The 26,661-nt window shown below is 40.7% G+C and overlaps 1 protein-coding gene across 41 annotated transcripts in view; it reads right to left on the bottom strand.

The window, feature by feature from the left end:
- Nucleotides 1–11,702, bottom strand: part of RPS6KC1 (ribosomal protein S6 kinase C1) — a 212,996-nt gene extending 201,294 nt beyond the window's left edge. For 32 of the 41 annotated variants that reach the window (XR_013395090.1, XM_077937582.1, XM_077937595.1 and 29 more), the window contains exon 1: nucleotides 11,445–11,702. Coding sequence is in view for 10 of the 41 variants with exons in the window: in XM_015116405.3 (XP_014971891.3) it covers nucleotides 11,445–11,549 (105 nt within the window). In the remaining 31 variants the exon portion in view is untranslated. Of the gene's footprint in view, nucleotides 1–4,731; nucleotides 4,865–11,444 lie in introns of all 41 variants that reach the window. The other 9 variants (XM_077937596.1, XM_077937578.1, XM_077937607.1 and 6 more) reach the window with 2 other exon arrangements.
- Between the last annotated feature and the right edge of the window lie 14,959 nt (nucleotides 11,703–26,661).

The following is a 26,661-nucleotide window of genomic DNA, read 5'->3' as shown; positions in this document are numbered from 1 at the left end:
CAAAGTGCTCTCTCTAGAACATAAGTCAATTGGCTCTCCTCAAGATTGAAATTCCAAGTATTCAGGTAATATTCCTGACAAAATATCTCTGACAAAATGCCTATAGGCATTACAGTTAGGTAAACCCTGTGTCTTATAAGTCAACTAAAATACAGAAATTGAAGAACCACTTTGGAAAAGCAGAAAAAAAACCAAGGGGCTTGGAACTAAAATGAATGGGGTCTTAATAATGGTGTTGGCACTGCCCATGAACTGCTTGTTCTGCCAGCTCAGTACTAAACCAAAGTAAAATAAAAGACCCAAAGTCAGCCCCCTTGCCTATTCTGAAAACAAAGATCAGACTTTGAGGCTTGGCCTAAGTCAGTTCCGTAACAATCAACTGGTCACATTGTCACTGGGTCTCTGAAATCGTTTCCAGTATGCTAACTTATTCTATCTTCTTCTTAATAAATATCTCCAGGTTTCCTTAAAAGTCAAAAGCACTGTCTTGGCCAGGTGCGGTGGCTCACCTGTAATCCCAGCACCTTGGGAGGCCGAGGCTGGCAGATCACAAGGTCAAGAGATCAAGACCATCCTGGCCAACACGGTGAAACCCTGTCTCTACTAAAAATACAAAAATTAGCTGGGTGTGGTGGGGCGTGCCTGCAGTCCCAGCTGCTGGGGAGGCTGAGGCAGGAGAATGGCTTGAACCCGGGAGGCGAAGGTTGCAGTAAGCCGAGATCACACCGCTGTACTCCAGCCTGGCGACAGAACGAGACTCCGTCCAAAAAAAAAAAAAAAAAAAAGATTCAAAAGCACTCTCTTATCTGATTACCACTATCACCATAACGATGATTAGAAATCACTCTGTTAACTCAGACATATACAAAAAGCTGTATTCTTTGTTAAGACTAACAAATAATAGCTACAGGTGGAATATCCTTTTTCCAAAATGCATGAGACAAGAATTGTTTCAGATTAGTCTCATTTTTTTTTTTTTGGATTTTGGAATATTTGCACATACATGAAATATATTGGGGATATGACCCAAGGCTAAACACAAAATTTATTTGTTTCATATATACTTTTATATACATAGCCCAAAAGTAATTTTATACAGTATTTTTAATAATTGTTTGCATGACTACAACCTATCACATGATGTCAAGTGTGAAATTTTACATTTGTAGCATCATTTTGACACTCAAAAAGTTTCAGATTTTGGAGCAGTTTGGATTTCAAACTTTCAGAATAGGGATTCTCAACCTGTACTAGAAAACAAAACTACAAAAATTATTCAATCTTATAATATTTCCTAGGAAAAAAAAAAGATAAAACAAGCCCCTTTAGAAACCAGTATTGATAAGAAGTTAAATATAAAATTTAAGAAGCTACTTTCATGAGCAAAGTATTGTAATCAAGTCTTCTGAGGGCTACTTCACTATCACTGTTCAGCTGCTAGTTTAGGGTAGCAGAGTTAAGAAAAAAAAGTGACAAAAGTAATACTTAGTAATTACACTAAATGTCAAGGTACAAATAATCAAACATGGAAAACATGTCCACTCTTCATTTTCCAAAGATATCAATCTCTGAATATGGGACAGGAATAGTACAATACGCAGAAATGGAAGGCTACACTATTCTGAATATTTCTCCTTGTGGTGATTAGGTACACCAAGTGGCACATTCATCACTATAATACAAGCAGTCCTGATTTTCAGACATTAACTTTCATAAAATCCATACTTTTCATGTAAATACACTGATATATTTAAACTGTACTTCATACATTTAAAAACAAAAAACAAGTCTTGCAGGAAAAGAAGGTCAAAGCACCCAACTCACACAGGCAATTGCTACCTTACCAAACTCAACCTCCCTTTCACGACCACCTGTATCTCAGTTCCTCTCTCCCGCTTTTCCCTGCAGAGCCACAGGTGGCACTGGATGGCAAGAATATTTGGGCTGGTTATTACCCACCAGCCAGGCAGTCTGGACCCAAGAGGCAATACCTACACAAACCATAATTAGACATTTTATAATTTTTAGTTCTCTGGAGTGACAGAACTCCCATATAAGATAGATAAGTCCATGGGACAAATTTTAGACATTCACCTTTCTAACAAGTTTTCATGAAAGCATTATGTCAAAAGTACTACAGACTGAATGTTTGTGTTCCCCCTAAAATTCATACTGAATTTCATGTTGAAACTCTAATCCCCAAGGTGATAGATTTGGATGTGAGGCCTTCCAGAGGTAATCAGGTCATGAGGGTGGGACCTTCATGATGGGATTACTGCCCTTACAAGAAAAAGACAATGATCTCTCTCAGCCATGAGACCATACAGCAAGAAGGCAGCTGTATGCAAATCAGGAAGAAATCTGCTGGCATCTTGGTCTTGGACTTCCCAGCCTTCAGCCTTCAGAACAGTGGGAAATAAACGTCTATTGTTGAAGCCATCTAGTCTACAGTATCTTGTTATAAAAGTCCAAACCGCCAAAGACGGTAAGGAGTTGTGGCTTTCTATATTATTAAAATCCCAAAATCTCAGGGAGAATAAAGAAGCTAAAACTGCAAATTATCTCTAGATACTCAATAATGTTTGCTAAAGTTATTTTTCTCACCTCAAGTTTTACCAGTTATAGCAATATTCTAAACTATTTTCCAATCAAGGTTCAAGGAAAATCAAAATCCTTAATGTTAAAGAAAGTTTGCAGTTTAACATAAAATCTTAATATCTGAGATCAAGTTGTCAACAAACAAGATGAAATCGGAATGATTTACATTTTTTAAGTTCCATTTATTGAAATTTTTGGTATATTAGATAGTTTTCTACTAAACAATATTACAAGTCAAAAACAAAGGAACAGTAGAATAAAACTAAACTCTAGAAAACACAAGACACCTTGAGAGCCAGTTTTGAAAAATTTTAAGCATAAATATATTTTACAACTTTCATTATTGCCCTCCATATCCTTATGATTATTTTGTTTGTTGAAAATATCTCCAGATTAAGCCAAAACTAAGTATTTATTCAAGAAATCTTCAAGAAGCTACTGATTTAACGACTGAAATCTAACAATTCCCACTGCTTTAATACCAGACATTTGTTAGTAATCCTAACAGGTTAAGGATTTAAAATTCAGTAGGTTCTTTTTTTTCCTTTAAAGTGACTTAAATTATTGCTTGAAATGTGTATGACTATATATTACTTTAAAATTTAAAAGCTAACAAAACTAAAAATTAAAACATGCAGGCTGGGCGCAGTGGCCCACGCCTGTAATCCCAGCACTTTGGGAGGCTGAGGTGGGCGGATCACCTGAGACCAGGAGTTGGAGACCAGCCTGGCCAACATGGCAAAACCCTGTCTCTACCAAAAATACAAAAAAAATAGCCGGGTGTGGTGGCACATGCCTGTAATCCCAGCTACTCGGGAGGCTGAAGCAGGAGACTCACTTGAACCCAGAAGGTGGAGGCTGCAGTGAGCTGAGATAGCGCCACTGCATTCCAGCCTGGATGACAGAGTGAGACTCTGTCTCAAAAAATATATATAAAAATAAATAAAACATGCAGCCTCCCATATACGAAAACTCTACTGTGAAAATTATACTAGAGGATAAAAGACTGAATGCTTTCCTCCTAATATCAGGAACAAGGCAAGGAAGTCTACTCTCACCACTCCTATTCAAGACTGTGGACTAGAAGTACCTAGCCAGTGTAATAAAGCAAGGAAAAGAAATAAAAGACATACACATTGGAAAGAATAAATAAAACTATGCCTTTTGGCAGACAACACAGATTGTCTATGCAGGAAAAAAACAAGAATTCTACTAAAAAGTCTTAGAACTAGTAAGTCAGTTTGAAAGGTCAACATGATATAAGGGCAACACAAAAATGAACCAAATTTCTATATACTAGCAAAGAAAAGCTCAAAACCAAAATTTTTAAAAATACTATTGACAATAGCTACAAAAATACGAAATAGTGAGGAATAAATCTAACAAAACATATAGAGAATCAATTTGCTCAAAACTACAAAATGCTGATAGAGATCAGAGAACACAAATAAATTGCAAGACATACTGTGTTCATAGATTTGAAGATTCAACATAGAAAAGATGTCCATTTTTCCCTAAAGTGATCTACAGATTTAATGCATTCCTAATCAAATCCCAAAAGGATTTTTTGTAGCTATAGATAAACTGATTCTAAAATATATATGAAAAAGCAAAGGAACTAGAGTAGTCAAAATAATTCTGAAAAAGAATAAAATTGGAGAAACAATATTGTCTAATTTTAAGATTTAGTATAAAGCTATAATAATCAATATAGTATGGTATGGAACAAAATAAGAGAATCCGGAAACAGCTTTACACATATATATATAGTCAATTGACTTTTGGCAAAGGAGTAAAGGCAATTCAATGAAGAAAGGTTAGTCTCTTGAACAAATGGTGCTTTGTTGCAATGGGACAACCAGGGGCAAAAACAGAACCTTCACCCAAACCTTACACCTTACACAAAAAAAAAAAAAAAACCTCAAAATGGGTCATAGAGCAAAATATAAAATGCAAAGCAGTAAGTTATCTAGAAGAAAACATTGGGAAAAATATTTGTAACCTCAGGTTGGGCAGAGATTTTAGGTATGACACTAAAAGCATGGTTCACCAAAGAAAGAATTGATAAACTGGACTTCACCAAAATTACAAATTGTGCTTTGCAAAAGATACTGTCTGGGTGCAGTGGCATACCTGTAGTCGTAGCTACTTGGAAGGCTGAGGTGGGTATCGCTTGAGCCTAGGAGGTCGAGGCTGTTGCACACTATCATCACACCTGCAAATAGTCACTGCATTCCAGCCTTGGCAACACAGCGAGACCCCATCTCTGAAAAAAAAAAAAAGGCCAGGTGCACATCTGTAATCCCAGCACTTTGGAAGGCCAAGGCAGGCAGATTGCTTGAGACCAGGAGTTTGAGACCAGCCTGGGCAACATGGTGAAACTGGGTCTCTATTTAAAAAAATACAAAAATTAGCCGGGCACAATGGCACATGCCTGTAGTCCCAGCCACTCAGGAGACTGAGAGGTGGGAGGATTGCTTGAGCTCAGAAGGTTAAGGCTACAGTGAGCCATGATCATGCCGCTGCACTCCAGCCTGGACAACAGAGGGACTCTGTCCCAAAGGGAAAAAAAAAAAAAGGTACTTAAGAGAATGAAAAGATATGCTCTAGATCAGGAGAAAACATTTGCAAATGTCATATCTGACCCCCCAAAAAAGATACCCAGAACATAAAGAACTCTCAAAACTCAAGAGTAAGAAAACAAACAACCCAAAGAAAAAAAATAGGCAAATTATCAGTCTCAAAAGGCTAAATACTGTATGATTCTATTTACATGACATTCTCAAAAAGACAGAAGTATAGTTGTAGAGATAGATCACTGCTTGCCAGGGTATAAGGGGTAGGGGGAAGGGTATGAAAAAGAGATAGCATGAAGGAGTTTTTTGGGATGATGAAACTTCTGTTTCTTGATTATGGTGGTAAATGAATTTAAACTCGTGTTAAGATTCAAAGAATTATACAACAGAATAAGTCAATTTTATTGTATGTTAATTTAAAAATCAACACTTGAAAAGCAAAGAGCTGCCTCCTTCCAGCCTACCCTCAAATCCCTACTATAGTCCAGGCTCTATGCTAGGCACCAAGAATACACAGTTAAAAAGACAGAGTCGGCCAGGCACGGTGGTTCAGGCCTGTAATTCCAGCACTTTGGGAGGCCGAGGCGGCTGGATCGCTTGAGCTCAGGAGTTCAAGATCTGTCTGGGCAACATGGTGAAACCCTGTCTCTTAAAAAACTACAAAAATTAGTCAGGCAGGGGGGCATGTACCTATAGTTCCAGCTACTAGAGAGGCTGAGATGGGAGGATGGCTTGAGCCTGTGAAGTCAAGGCTAGAGTGAGCCATGATCATCCCACTACACTCCAACCCGGGCAACAGAGTGAGACTCTCAAAAAAGAATAGAGTCTGCCATCAAAAGAGGTGTCAAACAAGTACATTATGATAATGGAGGAGATACAGAGATAATGGAGGAGACATACAGAAAGCAACGCCTAAAAAAAAAAAAAAGGCTTCTGGAACACAGGGTATAGCTGACACCTGAGATGAGATGAGCAGAGATTGCCAAGTCAAAAGGAAAGAGTATTCCAGACAGGGAAAATGGCATCTAACAGAGAGATATGGAAGAACATAGTGTTCTAGCCTAATTTGGAAACTACAAATAATTCCTTTCCCAGGCACAAGCAGGCTACTCAAGAATATGGTCAGGAATTGAGGACAGGTTCCCTCCAAGCAATATAAATAGTGTTTTGATTTGAAGCTTTGGAAATGGTAATTTTTCAGACTTAAGTGAAGCTCAGTACTTCCCATTAATTCCCTTACTCCCCTTTGTTCACATCATCACAGTCACTTATTATTCATGTGTATCCATCACTTTTGCCAAACTATAGTAATGCCCTTGTGGGGACACATAGGTGTCCCCATATGCACACTCACAGCACCTAATGAAAAGTGTTTTATAATACAGGTATTCGGCAGCATTGCATTAGGATTAAAAGCACTGTGATTGGGACCAGTCTACCTGGGTTCAAATGTAGACTCTACCACTTGCTGGCTAGATGACCCTGGACAAGTTACTAAATGTCTCTGTGCCTCAACTTCCACACTGAAAATGTGGAAATGATAACGGCACCTACTCACTGGGCCCCTGTGACAAACGTCTTAATTTAATATAAACTGCTTGACTCAGCGCCATGTAAGTGTCTACTGTTATTACTCAACAAACACTAGCTATGTATAATAAAATGAGGATTTATACATTCTCCTGGTTTCAAAATAGACTCAAAATACTTTAAATATGTGCAAAGCCAATGAGGTAGCTTGTGCCCACAATCCCAGGTGGCAGAATGAGGAGGGAGTAACACTCGAGCCTAAGAGTTCCACCAGCAGTAAGCTATGATTGCATCACGGCACTCGAGCCTGGGCAATACAGTGAAACCTCCATCTCTGAAAAAGATCAATTAACAAAAATAAATATGTGCAAGACTATACTCTGAGAATTACAAAGCACTGCTCATGCTGAAGAGCTAAATAAAAGGGGAGATATATATGTTCATGGCTCAGAGACAATACTGTTAAGATATCAATTCTTCTGAAATTGATCTACATTCTCAATATAATCCCAATCAAAAACCTGGACAGGTATTTTTGGAGAAACCAGACAAGCTGATTCTAAATTTTATACACAAATGCAAACAATCGAGAATAGCCAAAACAATTTTGAGAAAGAAAGTTAGAGTACTTAGAGTACCTGATTTCAAAACTTAGTATAAAGCTACATAAACAAAGGCATGTGGTATCATGAGAAATAAAACCGTATGTCCATACAAAGACTTGTATATGAATGTTCATAATAGCTGTATTCATAATATCCAAAAACTGGAAACAACCCAAATATCCAACAGGTGAACAGATAAAATGTAGTATAACCACACAATGGAATATGAGTCAGCAATAAAATGGAATGAAACACAAAACAACATGGATAAATCTCAAATAATCATACTGAGTGGAATAAGCCAGACCAAAAAAAAAAAAAGTGCATACTGTATGATTCCTTGTATACAAAATTCTAGAAAATGCAGCCCAATCTACAATGACTGAAAGCAAACCAGTGGTTGCCTAGAGATATGGGATGAGGGGGAGTGACTGACTGTAAAGGAACATGAGGAAACTTGTGCAGTGATGAACACGGTGTAGTTACACAACTGTATACATTTGTCAAAACTCATCAAATTGGACACTTAAAATGGGTGAATTTTACTGTATGTAAATTATGACTCAATGTAAACAAAATAATTTATACTGCAGCACTGTCTTTCGAGAATAAAAACATAATTTGTATACTCACGAAATGAATACAGGCAAGAACTGCCATTCACCTACTGTTGCTGAGAAATCTATACTACAATATGAGAATTTTGTACACTTAGCATGAAATAACTGAAAACACTGCTGATGGTTCTCGTACACTTGTGTCTCCTTCAACTAAAGAATCAAAGGGAACTTATGAAATAACTTTCCAATTCTGAATAGAGGTACTTATTCTAGATAAAAATTAAAAAATAATACAGAGTTTAACTGTGGAATCTGTTAGTATGCTTGTAACTGGCCTCAAAATCATCTAAGCTTGCCAGGTTTCAGAGAACTGCAAAAAAGCACACAGGAGATTTAAGAAGATGAAAAAGCTCTTTTGCTATCCAAAATTTAACACTGGTACTTCCAATGATTAAAACTCTACTCCTACAGAAATAACCCTGCAAGGATTAAAAATATAGAAAATTGTTCCTTGAAGCTAGAAGTAAACCAGTAGTAGAAAATATACAGAAGCCATTCTTAATTTTTATCTCATGAAGTTCTCTCAGGAGAGCACTATTTACCTAGTTAATTATCCTGAAAAAAGGTGTTTTTCTCCTTAACTCTCAAGAAATATTTTATAATACTAAGCACAGTTATTTTGAAAGTATGCCTCCATGTTGACTCTCAGACGTTACATTTTAAAAACAAAATGGGTAACATAAGCAATAAATGAAGACATAAACATATACGGGAAGAAAAAAAGGCAGTGTGTGCAATTTTCAAGTTCAAATAACCACAGCAATATGTAATACGCATATATATAAATTTGGTTAGTTCTAAGGCAATGTGCTACTTTATCTTCTAGTTTATATTGTCAAAACTTAGTTCAGTAAATAGGTCACAGCTTCAGATATTTAAGATCTGAATTTGGCTGGTGCGGTGGCTCACACCTGTCATCCCAGCACTTTGGGAGGCTGGGGCGGGTGGATCACCCGAGGTCAGGAGTTCGAGACGGACTGGCCCACATGGCGAAACCTCGTCTCTACAAAAAATAGAAAAATTAGCCAGGTATGGTGGCGGGCGCCTGTAACCCCAGCTACTTGAGTGGCTGAGACAGGAGAATCGTTTGAACCCAGGAGGCGGGGTTACAGTAAGCCGAGATCATGCTACTACACTCCAGCCTGGGCAAGAGAGCGAGACTACACCTTGGGGGAAAAAAAATCTGCATTTGGTTAACCTTTCCTTTTGTAAAGTAACAATACAAATAATTATACTCAGTGCTTCCAATTCAAGTTCCACACACATTCACACCTCCAGGTCTTTATGGACTCTGCCCTTTCAACTGTCTACCTTTCACACCCTCTCCTTTTCTGGATTCTTCCCCTCTTTCAACTATCTTGATTGCTACACATTCCCCAATCTCTTGATCCAGAAGCAATCTGTCTTCCCACAGCCCTTTTCTGTAGTGTCTGCTGGAACTTCCTGTGTTATATCACATTTCTTTAAGTATACTAAACTCTCTTCTACTACGTGTATCCTTGAAAGAAAGATCCATGTTTTATTCAGCCTTATGTCCCTCACAGTATTTAGTGCGTGGATCTAAACATTTATTGGGTATGCTGCGTACAATGAAGAGGAAAACATTCAACAATGTTTTTCAGGCACTGTGTGCCATGAACATGCATCTTCTTTTATCTATTATTCGATATAAGCAGAAACAAATGTCAGTGATAGAGAACTGCTCTAAATCCACTAAGAGACACAGACATGCAACTAAATACAATATAACTTTCTTGTTAAATTAAGGGATAAGTAGGATGCTGTGAGAGAAACATTACATATATTGAAAACTGTTCTGATTTCATACACTACGTGTTAGGAAACTAAGTCTGGAATTTCAAAGGGCCCAATGACTAGAAAGGTTTCAAGAGTGGTATAATAAGGGCCCCTCAATCTCACAAAATTTCTTACACAACTTGAAACTAACATTCCACCCATATAACAACCTTCTGTGCAAAAAGGGAGCAACAAACTTCCCTCTATTCTCCTTACAGCAATTGGCAACAGCAGGTCGGATCTTCTCATTATCCTTATACAGACATGTTCATCCATACCTCCTTCTCACATTTATCTGAACTGTGCACCATTTCCATACACCACGTGCTACTCCCATGCCCCAAACTGATCTAAATCTATTTAACCTTTAAGATTCTTCTCAGGCTGGGAGCGGCGGCTCACGCCACCGGCATGAACACTTCAGGAGGCCAAGGCAGGCAGATGGCCTGAGGTCAGGAGTTCGAGATCAGCCCGAGCAAAATGGAGAAACGGGGTCTCTACTAAAAATACAAAAAATTAGCCGGGCATGGTGGCACATGCCTGTAATCCCAGCGACTCGGGAGGCTGAGGCAGGAGAATCATTTGAACCCGGGAAGCAGAGGTTGTAGTGAGCCAAGGTCAAGCCATTGCACTCCAGCCTGGGCAACAAGAACAAAACTCTGTCTCAAAAAAAAAAAAGATTCTTCTGAAGGCCTACTTTACATCCTCCAAATGTATATTGAACTATTATTACTTAATCTGTACCTCTCCTCTTTAAAAATTGATAATGATAAAGTTAATTCTTAACATTTTATATAACTTGGAGTCAGGCAAAACTGGTTCTGGATCCCAGGCAGATCTGCTACTGCCTTGCAATGTAAAGTTGGGTAAGTTACTAAACTTCCTTTAATCTGTTTCCTCATCATTAAAATGAGAATTAAATTGGGTGATGTGTACAAAATGCCTGCTATACACATATCCATGCACACATACGTCACATACATATATACTTATTTAATTTTAATTTATTCTTACTTTCCTAGAAGATGCAGACTCTCTTTAAAACTCAAGGCAAAAGCAATGAAACATAAAGTGGTTACTAAAAATTGGACCAGTTAGTCGATGTAAAGGAGCCTCCCAACTTTAAAATGTGACCTCATGGTAGCTCACACAAGCCACCCTCAGCAGATCTTTTTCACGTCTCCTACTGAAAAACGTGAAAAAGTTAAGGGTTTGACAAAGCTCGGATCCACAGCTCCTAGGTTGGTGGCCTAACACTGACATCTGTCCCAAGAGTCTGTCTACCTCACAGCAAACCTGATAAAGGTCAAGAGAAAAAACAACTTATATTACATAAGCCAAAGAACACATAAATTAACACTTTTAAATCTGCATTATCTTCCTGGAGCAAGCAAAACCACTTCTGCAAATTGCGAACTCAGAAGAGAAAGTCCAAATGGCATGGGAACTGAGTCATCAATTTAAAACCATCAACCACTGACTACCCCACCCCCAGAAAGAAGACTACCACGACCTACTACCGTGAAGCCCTGGGCATACCACACTCAGCCACTACTCCAGAAATCCCAACCTCCGACACGCAAGTCCCGCCAGTAGGCGCAGCACCCAGTCCCACCATCGGCTCTGAGCCAGAGTCAGGTACCCTCACACCAGGGTCCCCACCCCAGATCCTCAGGACCCAATCCAAGCTCCTATCCCAGCCCGACACCCGCACTCACCCGGGCGGTGACCTTATATACTGTGTAGCCCCTCGGGTGTCGCTGGGGCTCGGTAACAGTGTAGAAACGGGCCAGATCGGCACTCCGCTCCCGGTAAGAGGTCATCCTCCCGCCGCCTCTGCCGCCGCCACCGCCCGCCCGGGATCATCAGGGCAACCCGGCGCCGCCGCGGTCCCGGTTCCCCAACGCAGCGGCGAAGCGGCGAGGGGGCGGTGGCTCCAAGGCGGCTCCACGGCGGCGCCTCAGCGGCACAGCTCTGCTTCCGGGTCAGCAAAGAAGCTTCCGGGCCAGGCCGTCTCCCGCTTCTAGGGGGAGGGGAGACTACCCCCTTAGATTCTAACCCCTTTGGGGCAACTGGGACTGGCCTGTAGTTGAAGATTAAGGGGTCACGCTGCCATCCCCGTCACTGCAGAGACCTCAAGCCTCTCCACTAAAGACGACTTCTTGTACGCTAGCTCTGTCACCTTCTAGATTTTGTGAGAGTTGGTATAGCCACGCCACACCGGGAGAGTGTGATCCTCCCTGCCTCCGCCCCGCCGTAGTACAAACTTACGTGGAGTGGTGAAGGGATGGAGAGATACCATAGCCTAGCACCTTCTTTCCTTACCTATTCACGGTCTATCATTTTATATACCCACAGCAACATCTCATTCTCTGAGACATATTCCTTACTTCTTTCTAAGACGAATTTCCTTCCCTTGAGCGCCTTTCTGTAACACATCTACACGGCAAGCTCCCAACCCAAAAAGCTCCCAAGCCAGTATCAATCTTTTTAAAATCCCCTCAGGTTCGAAAATCTGGAGTTTGCCTCTGGCTAAAAGAAAGAAAAAAATATGTATGTCACTAGAACTCTCCAAGCCACTCGCTACAGTTTCCAATTTCAGCTGAGGTTGTTATCAACGCTTGGCAATTCCTTTATCTTTTTGTGATTGGAGTTCTTTTTCATTCCCCAAAATATTCATTCCAAGTCTTTGCCTTTATCCTAAAGACTCTGTTCCTCTTCCTTTTGCCTCCCTACTCTCTGCACCACCACCCTTCTTTACAAGGAAAAAAGAAGAGGAAGAAGCAGCTATAACCGTTAGTACCAATTCCTTCATCTTCTCATATTTCCATGCCAGTCTGAGATGTGCACATATCACTTGCTCATTTTTACAACCAATGACTGTACCTGTGATCTGAATTCCATCCACTTTGGCCGACCTTAAGACTGTTTCAATGACATTCCAAATCTCCTTTCTGTATGTTTAATCTTTCTCACCACTGGCTCCTTCTTTTCAACCTACATATATCTAAGTCGGTCTATTAGTCATTCATTAAACCTGAATTCACCACCTACTATGTGCCCCACATGATGCCAATTTGGCATTGGAGTTACAAAGATAGTCCCTGTTCTCCAACCGGGCACGGTGGCTCATGCCTGTAATTCCAACACTTTGGGAGGCCGAAGCAGGCTGATCACCTGAGGACAGGAGTTTGAGACCAACCTGGCCAATATGGTGAAACCCCCTCTCCACTAAAAATACAAAAAATCAGCCATGCGTGGTGGCAGGCACCTGTAATCCCAGCTACTTGGGAGGCTGAGGCAGGAGAATCGTTTGAACCCGGGAGCAAGTTGCGGTGAGCCGAGATCCCACCATTGCACTCCAGCCTGGGGGAGAAGAGCAAGACTTCTCTCAAAAAAAAAAAAAAAAAAGTAGATAGTGCCTGTTCTCAAGTACCATCTAGTAGGAAAAGTAAAGACATACATTGTGATAAGTACCATGGTGAATGTATATATGGAGTGCTACAGATCACACCAATTCAGAATGAAAGATCGCCTAAAGCTTTCTGATAGAAGACTGAATGTTGGAAGAGAGATGGGAGTTAGCCAGGTGAGAAGGGAGTAAAGGGCATTATTCATTTTGCCTTCTTTTCTTCCTTTCTTTCTCCTTCCACTCACTGTCAAAGTTGTTTAAGTTGATTTTAAAGTAATCTACATCAATATTGCATCATCACCCATTTATTCCCATGTCCAATTCAATCTGGTTTCACCTCTTTATTGCTACTCTGAAACCGCTCTGAAAATCGTTTCCAATGACCTCAATTTGCCCAATATTTCTGGATTTTGAAAGTCTCTGACCGTTTCTACCTTTTTAAAACTTTTCTGTGTTCTTAGCACATGAGTCAGCATTATTTCTCTTTTCTCTTTTATACTCAGATAACTCACTCTTTTTTCAGTCTCTTTTGCTGGTTTCTCTTCCTTCCAAGAACTTTCAATATTCTCAAGATTTTGTCTTTGATCCTTTGTTCTTTATTCCCACTGACTTGCAAATGTCTATCTCCCAGCATATCTCTCTTCCACGACTTGACTCACTTTACTTACATCTTTATTATATATCTACGACTGGAAACAGAACAAATCAAAAGCTCAACATTTTTTCCCCTCATACGCCTATTTCTATCTCCATGACTGATTTTACTCTCCATTTAATTACATTAGTTAGGTACTTGAGATCATCCTTAGCAACTTCCTCTCCATGATCTCTGAGTTTCTTTGATTTACCAGATACCAATGATTAAAAATTTAAAAAGTGGAAAAACGTGTGCCACGAAAACACTACCAGAAAGACTTAAGACAAAGAAATATGATCAGGAATAAACGAGGACAAAACTTAAAGAATTCAATTCATAAAGAAGACAGAGCAATTCTAAATGTGTATATACCTAATAACAAAACTAAAAATGTAAAAAGCAAAAACCATTAGAACTAAAAGAAGAAATAGATAAATCCACAATTATAGTTAAGATTTCAACACTCAAGCCGGACATGGTGGCACATGCCTGTAATCCTAGCACTTTAGAAGGCTGTAGCACTTTAGAAGGCTGAAGTGGGCAGATCACTTGAGGCCAGGAGTTCAAGACCAGCCTGGCCAACATGGCAAAACCTCATCTCTACTAAAAATACAAAAATTAGCCGGGTGTGGTGGCACATATCTGTAATCCCAGTCGCTTGGGAGATTGAAGCACAAGAATCACTTGAACCAGGGAGGCAGAGATTGCAGTGAGCCAAGATCATGCAACTGCACTCTAGCATGGGCGACAGAGCGAGATTCTGTCTCAAAAAAACAAAAAAGATTTCAACACTCCTCTCTCAGTAATTGACTAAATATGTAAACAAATAAATGAATAAGGATACAGAAAACCTGAACTGCTCTATCAACCAACTCTACCTGATAGACATTTATAGAACACTCCACTCAATAGTAGCAGAAAATGTTTGTTTCAAGTGTACGGAAAACATTCAACAAGTCAGACCATATCCTGGGCTATAAAATAAATGCTAACAGGCTGGGCACAGTGACTCATGCATGTAATCCCAGCACTTTGGAAGGCCGAGGGGGGCGGATCACCTGAGGTTGGGAGTTCGAGACCAGTCTGACCAACATGGCAAAACCCTGTCTGCACTAAAAACACAAAATTAGCCGGGCATGGTGGCACATGCCTGTAATCCCAGCTACTCAGGAGGTTGAGGCAGGAGAATCACTTGAACCTGGGAGGCGGAGGTTGCAGTGAGCTGAGATTGTACCATTGCACTACAGCCTGGGCAACAAGAATGAAACTCCATCTCAGTAAATAAATAAGTAAATGTTAACCAATTCTTTAAAACCAATATAAATTGGATTTGCTCTGTGACCTCAGGGAATTAAACTAGAAGTTCATAATAGAAAGTTACCCATAAAATTCATAAATATTTGGAAAGTAAATACAATTCTAAGGACTCCTGGATCAAAAATAAATGACAAAAGACTTTTAAACATATTTGGAATTGAATGAAAATGGAAGCATGTCATAATGTGTGGGACACAGCTAATGCAGTGCTTAGAGGGAAATGTATAACCTTGATCGCTTATAGTAAACAAGAAGAAGGATCATGAACTAAGCTTCTACTTTAAGAAGCTAGAGGCCGGGCGCGGTGGCTCAAGCCTGTAATCCCAGCACTTTAGGAGGCCAAGACAGGCGGATCACAAGGTCAGGAGATCGAGACCATCCTGGCTAACACGGTGAAACCCCGTCTCTACTAAAAAAAAAATACAAAAATTAGCCAGGCACGGTGGCGGGCGCCTGTAGTCCCAGCTACATGGGAGGCTGAGGCAGGAGAACGGCGTGAACCTGGGAGGCAGACCTTGCAGTGAGCTGAGATCTGGCCACTGCACTCCAGCCTGGGCGACAGAGCGAGACTCCATCTCAAAAAAAAAAAAAAAAAAAAAAGCTAGAAAAAAATATATTAAACCTGAGAGCAAGAATAAGGAAAAAAAACATAAACAAGAGAGTAATAACTCAATAACATTTTCTAAAAAAGAGAAAAACAATGAAATAGAAATAGAGAAAAGCAATAAAGAAAAACCAATGAAACCAAAAACTGATTCTTTGTTGGGGGGGATCTCCAAAAGTTCACTGCTCCGCATAAACTATGAAAAACCTAACAAAACTCTCAGTATTAACTCTTTCAGAACTCTGGAAACTAACCAAAAGCTTACAGCAACCCAGGAGCACTTACTTAAGAAAATAGGCTGAATCTCAGCCGGGCACGGTGGCTCATACCTATAATTCCAACACTTTGGGAGGCCGAGGCAGGTGGATCATGAGGTCAGGAGTTCGAGACCATCCTGGCCAATGCGGTAAAACCTCATCTCTACTAAATATACAAAAACTTAGCCAGGCATGGTGGTGGGCACCTATAGTCCCAACTACTCAGGAGACCGAAGCAGGAGAATCACTTGAACCCGGGAGACGGAGGTTGCAGTGAGCTGAGATCACGCCACTGCACTCCGGCCTAGGCGACAGAACGAGACTCTGTCTCAAAAAAGAAAAAAAGAAAAAGAAAATAGGCTGAATCTCTAAGAACAGCAAACTTTCTGGCATTTTGACTTACCCTAGGCCCATCCCCTGCTCCTCAGCTCAGGGATATCCTTGAAAATAACAGCCAACATTCCTAGAACCAGTTCTGAGGGAGAAGAGACCTCATTTTTATAAAGTAGTAACGATTACTATAAATAAATAAATATTTGGTCTTATTTGTCTGGTGGCTTTCAGAAAACCAACTCAAAAGGCTTATCTTCACCTTGTCCCAATGCTGAAGCCATTAACCAGGGGACATTTTTCCACAATATTTATAGGTAAATGTGTTTGTCATTGCTGCCTGAAGTAATGGATGACAGCTGAGCACACAATCAACTGCCCAAGAAGCTTGAGAGAAAAGGCTGGAGAGTGAGAAGCTTTGGAAGAATAAGGGCCTTGAAAAGTTCCAATATATTCCTGAGAATCTAGAAGACCATGCACATGACCAGAGCTATGCGGATGCTCAGGAAAGACTTGAGAAGGCTTTAAGCTTTCACATCTGGCCAACCTTGAAGCTCTGGACAAGCAAGATGAGAAGGCTAAGGCAGGGTTGTAAACTGCCTGGCTGAGTGTTGAAGATGTACACCTGCATAAAAACAGGGCCTCTGCTGGGTGCAGTGGCTCACACCTATAATCCCAGCACTTTGAGAAGCTGAGGCAGGTGAATCACTTGAGCCCAGGAGTTCGAGACCAGCCTGGGAAACATAGTGAGGCCCCATCTCTACAAGAACATGCAAAAAAAAAAAAAAAAAAAATTGGCAGGGCATAGTGGTGTTGGGTAAAGGGCTTGTAGGGTGCCTGTATAAACTGGCCATAAAAATATGGACAATAAGTCATGGAAAGCCACAAGAGGCCTCTGAGGAAGAAAGCCTCCTAATTACCATCATGTTCCCATGCTCAGAACAAGACCTGCTCTCTTCTCTGTAAACACTGTGTTCAAGGAGAAAGACACTCCTTTGAAACACTGCGATGTGGACAGACATGCAGGCTCCTAGTTAAGCCCGCTCCCACTGGCTACTCTCCGATAAGTTAAAGATGTGCTGTTTGAGCACAAAGGAGATTCATTTAAACAGCTATTGCTCTAAATTATGCCTATGACGCACTGCCACCCTTTCACTGTTTCACCGTGAACATCTAAGTGACTGTACTCAATAAATAGTGTGGAGACCAGAGCCCTGAGCCTTTTGCAGCCTCCATTTTGCAACTGTCCCCCTGGCTCCCACCTTTATAAACTCTTAACCTGTCTCTTCTCATGCGGGAAAAGGGCTTATGGGGTGCCTGTATAAACTGGCCATAAAAATATGAGACAATAAGTCATAGAAAGCCACAAGAGGACTCTGAGGAGGAAAGCCTCCTAATTGCCATCATGTTCCCAAGCTCAGAGCGAGACCCGCTCTCTTATCTGTAAACACTGTTTTCAAAGTGAAAGACACTCCTTTAAAACACTGAAATGTAGACAGACATGCAGGCTCCTAGTTAAGTCGCTCCCACTAGCTACTCTCCGATAAGTTAAAGATACGCTGTTTGAGCACAAAAAAGATTCATTTAAACAGCTATTGCGATAAATTATGCCTATGACACACTGCCACCCTTTCACTGTTTCGCCCTAAACATTTGCTTCTTAAATCTAAGTAATTGTACTTAATCAATAGTATAGAGACCAGAGCTCTGAACCTTTTGCAGCCTCCATTTTGCAACTGGCCCCCTGGCTCCCACCTTTACAGACTCTTAACCTGTCTCTTCTCATTCCTTTGTCACCACCAGACTTCGAGTACCCTACGGGTGGTATTGAGGCTGGTCCCCAACATAGTGGTGTACACCTGTAGTCCCAGCTACACAGGAGGCTGAAACAAGAGAATTGCTGGAGCCTGGGAGGCAGAGGTTGTGGTGAGTCAAGATCATGCCACTGCATGCCAACCTGGACGATAGAGCAAGACTGTGTCTCAAAATAAATAAGTAAATAAAAACGAAAAATAAAATAAGGCCAGGCATGGTGGCTCATGCCTGTAATCCCAGCACTTTGGAGTCTGAGGTAGGTGGATCGCTTGAGCCCAGGAGTCTGAGACTAGCCTGGGCAATATAGTGAGACCCTGTCGCTATAAAAAATAAAAATAAAATAAAATAAAAATAAGGCCTCTCTGCAAAGACTGAGAGCTATTTTTTTGCTTCCAGCATCTAAGGAAATCACTGTCCAATCATTTGCTGTCCAATCTCTGCCTAATTAATAAGCCAACAGAACAGAGACTTTAGTGGCCACACACAACAAATAACAGACTTAATGAAATTATTCAGAAAACTAAACAAACAACTACTACAATAAGCACTAACAATGAACTCTGGGAAGGAGAGATACCCTGACTTTCAGAGTTGTCATATTAGAACAAGTAAAATAATTAATTTTCAACAAAAATGTATGAAGCATTTTAAGAAACAAAAGTATGACCCATATACACAGATAAAAAGGCAATCAGTTAAAACCTATGTCCATGAGGAAGCTCAGATGTTGGTCCTGTTAGACAAAAATTTTAAATTGGCTATTTTAAATACATCCAAAAAGCCAAAGAAAACCACGTCTAAAGGAACAAAAGACAAAGACAAAACTGACTCAAGAAGAAAGAAAAGCCAGAATAGACCAGTGAAGACATTAAGTCTGTATCAAAAAATGTCAACAAACGAAAACCTAGGATTAGAAGCTTTTTCCAATGAATTCAGTGAAACTGAATGTTAAAAAGAATTAATGTCAGTCTTTCTCAAACTCTGTCAAATAAAAGAAGAAAAGAGAACACTTTCCAACTCATTTTATGAGGCCAGTATTACCCAGGTAACACAGCCAAATAATCACAAGAAAAAAAATTTCCTTGTGAATATCCTCAACTAAAAACTCGCAGACCAAATCGAGCAGCATAGTAAAAGGATTATGTGACATGACCATGTGGGATTTATCCCCGAAATGCAAAGTTGGTTCAGTATATGAAAATAAATCAATGTAGTACACCATATTGATGGTATAAAGGGAAAAAATACAGGATCATCTCAACAGATGCAGAAAAGACATTTGACAAAGTCCAACATCCTTTCATGATAAGAAAACACAACCAACTAGGAATAGAAGGTGAACTTCCTGAAACTGAAAAAAGGCATTGATGAAAAACCCACAGGTAACATCATTCTCAATGGTGAAAAACTGAAAGCTTTCCCCCAAAGCAGGAGCAAGACAAGGATGTCCACTCTTCCACATCCATTCAATATTGTATTGGTACTTCTGGTCGAGGCAATTAGACAAGAAAAAGAAATAAAAGTCATCCAGGTTGCAAAGGTACAAGTAAAACAATCTTTATTGTCAGAAGATATGATTGTTTTTTTTTTTAATTGAGACAGGACCTCACTCTGTCACCCAGGCTGGACTGCAGTGGCGCAATCTTGAGTTATCACAACCTCGACATCCCAAGCTCAAGTGATCCTCCCACCTCAGCCTCCAAAGTAGCTAAGATTACAGGTGTGCACCACCATGCCCAGCTAATTTTTGTATTTTTTTGTGGAGACGGAGTCTCACCGTGTTGCCCAGACTTGTCCTGAACTCCTGGATTCAAGCAATCTGCCTGCCTTGGCCTCTCAAAGTGTTGGAACTACAGGTGTGAGCCACAGCATCCAGCCAAAGTTTGTTTTTAGTTTTTGTTGTTGTTGTTGTTGTTTGTCTTTTTAAAATCATGGCTCACTGAAGCCTCAACCCACCCTCTCATCTCCCCCAACCCTCTACGTCTGCTTCAGGTGATCTTCCCACCTCGGCCTCCCCAGTAACTGGGACTACAGGTACGCACCACCATGCCCTACTAATTTTCATATTTTTTGTAGAGATGTGGTTTTGCCATGTTGCCCAGGGTGGTCTCAAACTCCTGGGATCAAGTGATCCACCCACCTCAACTTTCCAAAGTGCTGGGATTACAAGTGTGAACCACCAAACCCAGCCAACATGATCTTATATATAGAAAACTCTAAAGAATCTACACACACTCTCAAAAAGCTTTTAGAGCCAAAGAATAAGTTTAAACAAAGTTGAAACATATAAGACCCCTATATGAAAATTAATTATATTTCTATACTCTAACAATGAACAATCCAAAAATGAAATTAAGAAAATAATTCTACTTAAAATACTGTCAAAAATAATAAAGTACTTGGAAATAAATTTATTTATTTATTTAATTTATTTTTGAGATGGAGTCCCACTGTATCATCCAGGCTAGAGTGCAGCAGTGCAATCTCAGCTCACTGCAATCTCCTCCTCCCAGGTTCAAGCGATTCTGCCACCTCAGCTTCCCAAGTAGCTGGGACTACAGGCGTGCACCACCACACCTGGCTAATGGGAATAAATTTAACAAAGGAAATGTAATGCTTGTACACCTAAAATAATAAAATATTGAAAGTCATTAAGATGGCAATACTCCCCAAATTGAATATATATTCAGTGCGATCCCTATTTTCAACTTTTTTTTTTAACAGAAAGGAGCAAGATGATCTTTAAATTCATATGGAAATGCAAAGGACTCTGAAAAGCAAAACAATCTTAATAAAGATCGGAGAATCCACATGTCCTGATTTCAAAACTCACTACAAAGCTGCAGTAATCACAGCAGCATGATATTGGCATAAAGGTAACTACATAGCTAATGGCATAGGGTTGTGAGTTCAGACATACATCCATATGTTTACAGTCAAGCAATTTTCAACAAAGAGCAATCAATAGGAAGGAGAGATGGGGAGAGCAAAGAAATAGTCTTCAACAAATGGTGCCGGGAAAACTAGATATTCACATGTAAAATAATGAATTTAGACCCCTCCTAACACCACATACTAAAATTAACTCAAAATAGATTAAGGATGGAAATGTAAGAGGTAAAAGCATAAAGCTCTTAAAAGGAAATGTAAGTATATCTTCATGGCCTTGTAATAGGAAATGGTTTGCTATGACACCAAAAAGCACAAGTAGCCAAAGTAAAAATAGATAAATTGGAATTCATCAAAATTAAAAGCTTTGTGTGTCAAAGAACACTGTCAAAGTGAAAAGAGAATCCACAGAATGGGAGAAAATATATGCAAATCATGTATCTGACAAGAGTCTAGTATCCAGAATATATAAAGAACTCTTTCAACCCAACAATAGAGGGATAAATAACTCAATTTTAAAATGGGCAAATGATCTGAAAATGTTTCTCCAAAGAATCTATACCAATGGCCAATAAGCACATGAAAAGATGTAGCATTAGTCATCGGGAAATGTACATCAAAACCACAATGAGCTACACATTCACATTCATTAGGATGGTGTTATGGGCTGAACTGTGTCCCCGCAGAATTCATATACTGAAAAGTTCTGCCTGCAGTACCTCGGAATGTGACTGTATTTAAAGATAGAGCCATTAAAGAGGCAATCAAGGTAAAATGAAATTATATGGATGGGCCCTAGTCCAATATGACTTATGTCCTTACAAGAAGAGGAAACTAGGACCCAGAGGAAAGACCATTTGAAGACACAGACGATAGGCATTTATGGGCATGTTGTACCCCAATTAGTATTAGTAAATTTAAAAGCCAGGAAGAGAAGCCCTCAGAAGAAAACAGCCCTGCTGACACCTTGATCTTGAACTTCTTTTTTTTTTTTTGAGACGGACTCTCACACTGTCACCCGGGCTGGAGTGCAGTGACACCATCTCGGCTCACTGCAACCTCCATCTCCCGGGTTCAAATGATTCTTCTGCCTCAGCCTCCTGAATATCTGAGATTACAGAGGCCCACCACCATGCCCGGCTAATTTTTTAATATTTTTAGTAGAGATGGGGTTTCACTATGTTGGCCAGGCTGGTCTCAAACTCCTGACCTCATGATCCTCCTGCCTCGCCTGGAATTACAGGCATGAGCCACTGCACCCAGTCTTGATCTTTAACTTTTTTTCTTTTTTTGGAGACAGAGTACTGCTCTGTCACCCAGGCTGGATCTTGAACTTCTTGTCCTCCAGAATCATGGGAAAGTTAAGTTCTATCGTTTAAGACACCCCGTCTGTGGTACTTTATGACAGTCCTGGGAAAAAAAATACAAGTGGCTTTTTCTTTTTCTTTGAAAAAAAAATGAGGCTCACTCTGTTGCCCAAGCTGGAGTGCAGTGGGGCCATCTCAGCTCACTGCAACCTTCACCTCCCAGATTCAAGTGATTCTCCTGCCTCAGTCTCCTGAGTAGCTGGGATTACAGGCACACACCACAACGCGCAGCTAATTTTTTTTTTTTTTTTCCCTCCCTCTGTCGCCCAGGCTGGAGTGCAGTGGTATGATCTGGGCTCACTGCAACCTCCACTTCCCGGGTTCAAGCGATTCTTCTGCCTCTGAGTAGCTGGGATTACAGGCGCCTGCCTCTGTGTCTCGCCTGGCTGACACAGCTGAGCCTAACTCTTCTTCTGGTCAGGGCTGTCCTAGAAAGTGGCTCTCACGATAGGAATAAACTGGACACAGGTCAATCATGGAGCCACATGGGCATCTGCAGTATAAACAAGTTTCCTTTCAGAGGGACACATTGCAGACCAGTCATTTAGGTGTTAGGCTGCCTTCCAGGATAAAGAAGTATCCCATGAAAGGCATACTGTAAATATCCAAGACCACATCTCTTGGTTTTCCACCAGGACAGGGCGAGAATTCATAGCCGCTCTGCAGAGACAACCTCAAGACCAAATTAGAGGAAAATACATCAAATCCAGTTTTAGCAGAAATGGATGCCCTGTCACTCAGGTGAGTTTTGGAGATATTTGGACCTACATGCTCGCTCTAAGCTGTCTTTTTTTTTTTTTTTTTTTTGAGATGGAGTCTCGCTTTGTTGCCCAGGCTGGCATGCAGTGGCATGATCTTGGCTCACTGCAACCTCCACCTCCTGGGTTCAAGCAATTCTCCTGCCTCAGCCTCCTGAGTAGCTGGGACTACAGGCATTTGCCACCAAACACAGCTAATTTTTGTATTTTTAGTAGAGACAGGGTTTCTCCATGTTGGTCAAGCTGGTCTCGAACTCCTGACCTCATGATCCGCCCACCTTGGCCTCCTGAAGTGCTGGGATTACAAGCGTGAGCCACCGCACCTGGCCCAAGCATGCAGTTTTAAAACATAAACTTACTAGTCAAACAAGTTTTATCTCCTAGATGGTTAAGGTCATAATACTATAAATCCAACTTAGGAGCTGAATACACGATGAAAATAAGTTGGTTAATGCATGTCATTAATGAAAGAAAAACAGAGGGAAAAATCATACTTAACTTTTTCATTTCTTTGCTTCTGTGATATTTTTGATACTTGCCTGACTTGTTAAAAAGTGATCATGGCAATCATCTGAAGTTTGCCATTAGCAATTCAAACATGATTGGTAAGAATGAGCAAATTAGGCTAATGTAATAATTACAGAATTCTTTTTCATAACTTGAAAGCTTAGCTATATTACATGAGATAGATATTCATGAAATGTCTGAGTCATTTCTGAGTAAGTTAAAATACTGAAACATTAATTGTTGAACTTAATTTAAAAATATAGGCCGGGCTTGGTGGCTCACGCCTGTAATCCCAGCACTTTGGGAGGCCAAGGCAGGCGGATCATGAGGTCAGGAGATCAAGACCATCCTGGCTAACATGGTGAAACCCTGTCTCTACCAAAAATAACAAAAAATTAGCCAGGTGTGGTGGCAGGTGCCTGTAGTCCCAGCTACTCAGGAGGCTAAGGTAGGAGAGTGGTGTGAACTCGGAAGGCGGAGCTTGCAGTGAGCCGAGGTCGCGCCATTGCACTCCAGCCTGGGTGACAAAGCAAGACTCCGTCTCAAAAAAAAAAAAAAAAAAAAAGAATTTAAAAATATATACTGGCATCTTGTTTTTGTACAGTATAAAGAAGCTAAACGTATTTGGACCTGTTAATTAACATGGAAAATGACGAAACATATTTCTAGAAATTATGAAATGGTGAATGCTGATATAAGACAGTGTACAACTGTTAAATGAAAATTATAGAAGGCCATGGGAGGTTGATGACTTCATGCTTTGGACAGCTTTTCCCAAGACATCAGAAAAGACTCCCCATCGTAATGAGACTCTTCCCTCTCTTAATTTTTCTTTGCTTACACCTACCTCTTTCACTTGGCAGGATGATGCTGTAATTAGAATTTCACAATCAGTAGCTTCTGCAGGCAACTAGAAGTGCTGGATCTGTCATGTCAAACCTGAACCTTTATATGGCTTTAAAGAGCCATTAGTTCACCCATTGGCTAACTTTAGCAACATCCCTAATGCCACTGTTTTTTTCAAATTGTACTCATGGTCTCTCTTATAGAGTTAAACTTCTGGATCCACTTGTTCTCATTCCCTGTTTTAATTTAACCCTGTCATGGGATGCTAGATTATCTGCTAAATGAATTGGATGAGTCTGTGCAGTTGCTGACATTTCTTGTTGCACATGGATAAATACATCAGATATTGTAGAGCCTCATTTGCAAAAATTAACAAACAGGCTACTTGGTTAAAATGAGTAGACTTCTCATCTGGCTTGCTCTGTGATTTAATCAATTTTGGTTGGTTTGGTTCATGGGGACCCTGGCTCAAGTGCATACTCCAAGCTTTTGGATTACTCTTCTGATAATCATAATAGAAGTCTCTCTGGTATGCTGTATTCTCTCAAAAGCTTTAAATGTTTGCATGCAGTCATCCATTAAACATCAAATAATCTCTTTTTGGCTGGAACAAAGAAATGTATGATCATGAGGACATTGTAACCTATGAATGGCATATTGAGACTGGAAACCCAGAGTGGTGGTAACTGAGAGTAGCACTAACACCCTAAGTTTTGATCACGCTCCCACCTAGGAGAGAGCCTGACCAAAAAGGGAAGAATTGTTGAACAAGATTATGAAAGGTCGTTGTTTGAACTGAGCTCCTGCAATGGGCCCAAAACAAACCAAACCAAAATGGAGTCACTCATCCTCAATGCCACCTATCCAAACTGAAACTTTAAGGAAGTAGATAGGTTCCAAATAATACCAGTTTCTTTTCTGAAAACAAGAGATTCTAGTCTAACTGAGTTATCATAGCAAGGAAGTCTCTTCTACTTTATCCTTTACATAAAAGGAACCTGATGTTAACCATTTAGGTTTTTTGTTGTTGTTGTTTGCTTGTTTTTTTTCCCCGAGATGGAGTTTCACTCTTGTTGCCCAGGCTGTAGTACAAGGGTGCTTGTACTCCACTCAGCTCACTGCAACCTCCACCTCCCGGGTTCAAGCGATTGTCCTGCCTCAGCCTCCCGAGTAGCTGGGATTACAGGTGTGCACTACCATGCCTAGCTAATTTTTGCATTTTTAGTAGACAAGTGGTTTCACCATGTTGGCCAGGCTGGTCTCGAACTCCTGACCTCAGGTGATCCACCCGTCCCAGCCTCCCAAAGTGCTGGGATTACAGGCGTGAGCCACCACTCCTGGCCAAGTTTTTTTTTTTCTATTGTTCTTGTTTTGTTTCCTTGTTCCCATCTTACAAAATCCATTTTTCTGTTTTTTTGTTTGTTTGGGTGTTTGTTTGTTTGTTTGTTTGTTGTTGTTGTTTTCTGAGACGGAGTCTCGCTCTGTCGCCCAGGTTGGAGTGCAGTGGCCGGATCTCAGCTCACTGCAAGCTCCGCCTCCCGGGTTTACGCCATTCTCCTGCCTCAGCCTCCCGAGTAGCTGGGACTACAGGCGCCCGCCGCCTCGCCCGGCTAGTTTTTTTGTATTTTTAGTAGTGACGGGGTTTCACCGTGTTCGCCAGGATGGTCTCGATTTCCTGACCTTGTGATCCGCCCGTCTCGGCCTCCCAAAGTGCTGGGATTACAGGCTTGAGCCACCGCTCCTGGCCCCCATTTTTCTGTTATTGGCCAATGGAAGTTCTTTTTTTTTTTTTTTTTTGAGACAGAGTCTTGCTCTGTCACCCGGGCTGGAATGCAATGGCGCTGTCTCATTTCACTGCAACCTACGCCTTCCAGGTTCAAGCGGTTCTCCTGCCTCAGCCTCCTGAGTAGCTGGGGACTACAGGTGTGCGCCACTAAGCCCAGCTAATTTTTGTAATTTTGGAGAGATGGGGTTTCACCATGTTGGTTGGTCAGTATGGTCTCGATCTCTTGACCTTGTGATCCGCCGCCTCAGCCTCCCAAAGTGCTGGGATTACAGGCGTGAGCCACCGCACCCGGCGGAAAGTTCTAATTCTATTTTGTAGAACGAAGGCTGTCCAGATTAATGAATCACAAATAAAAGGCAATTAATGTATAACTAAATTAAATATATTATAATAATATCATTTTTTTGTCT

This window comes from Macaca mulatta, chromosome 1 (genome assembly GCF_049350105.2).
Source record: "Macaca mulatta isolate MMU2019108-1 chromosome 1, T2T-MMU8v2.0, whole genome shotgun sequence".
Taxonomy (NCBI): domain Eukaryota; kingdom Metazoa; phylum Chordata; class Mammalia; order Primates; family Cercopithecidae; genus Macaca; species Macaca mulatta.
Note: the sequence above shows the minus strand (reverse complement) of the source record. Positions and strands in the feature narration are given on the sequence as shown.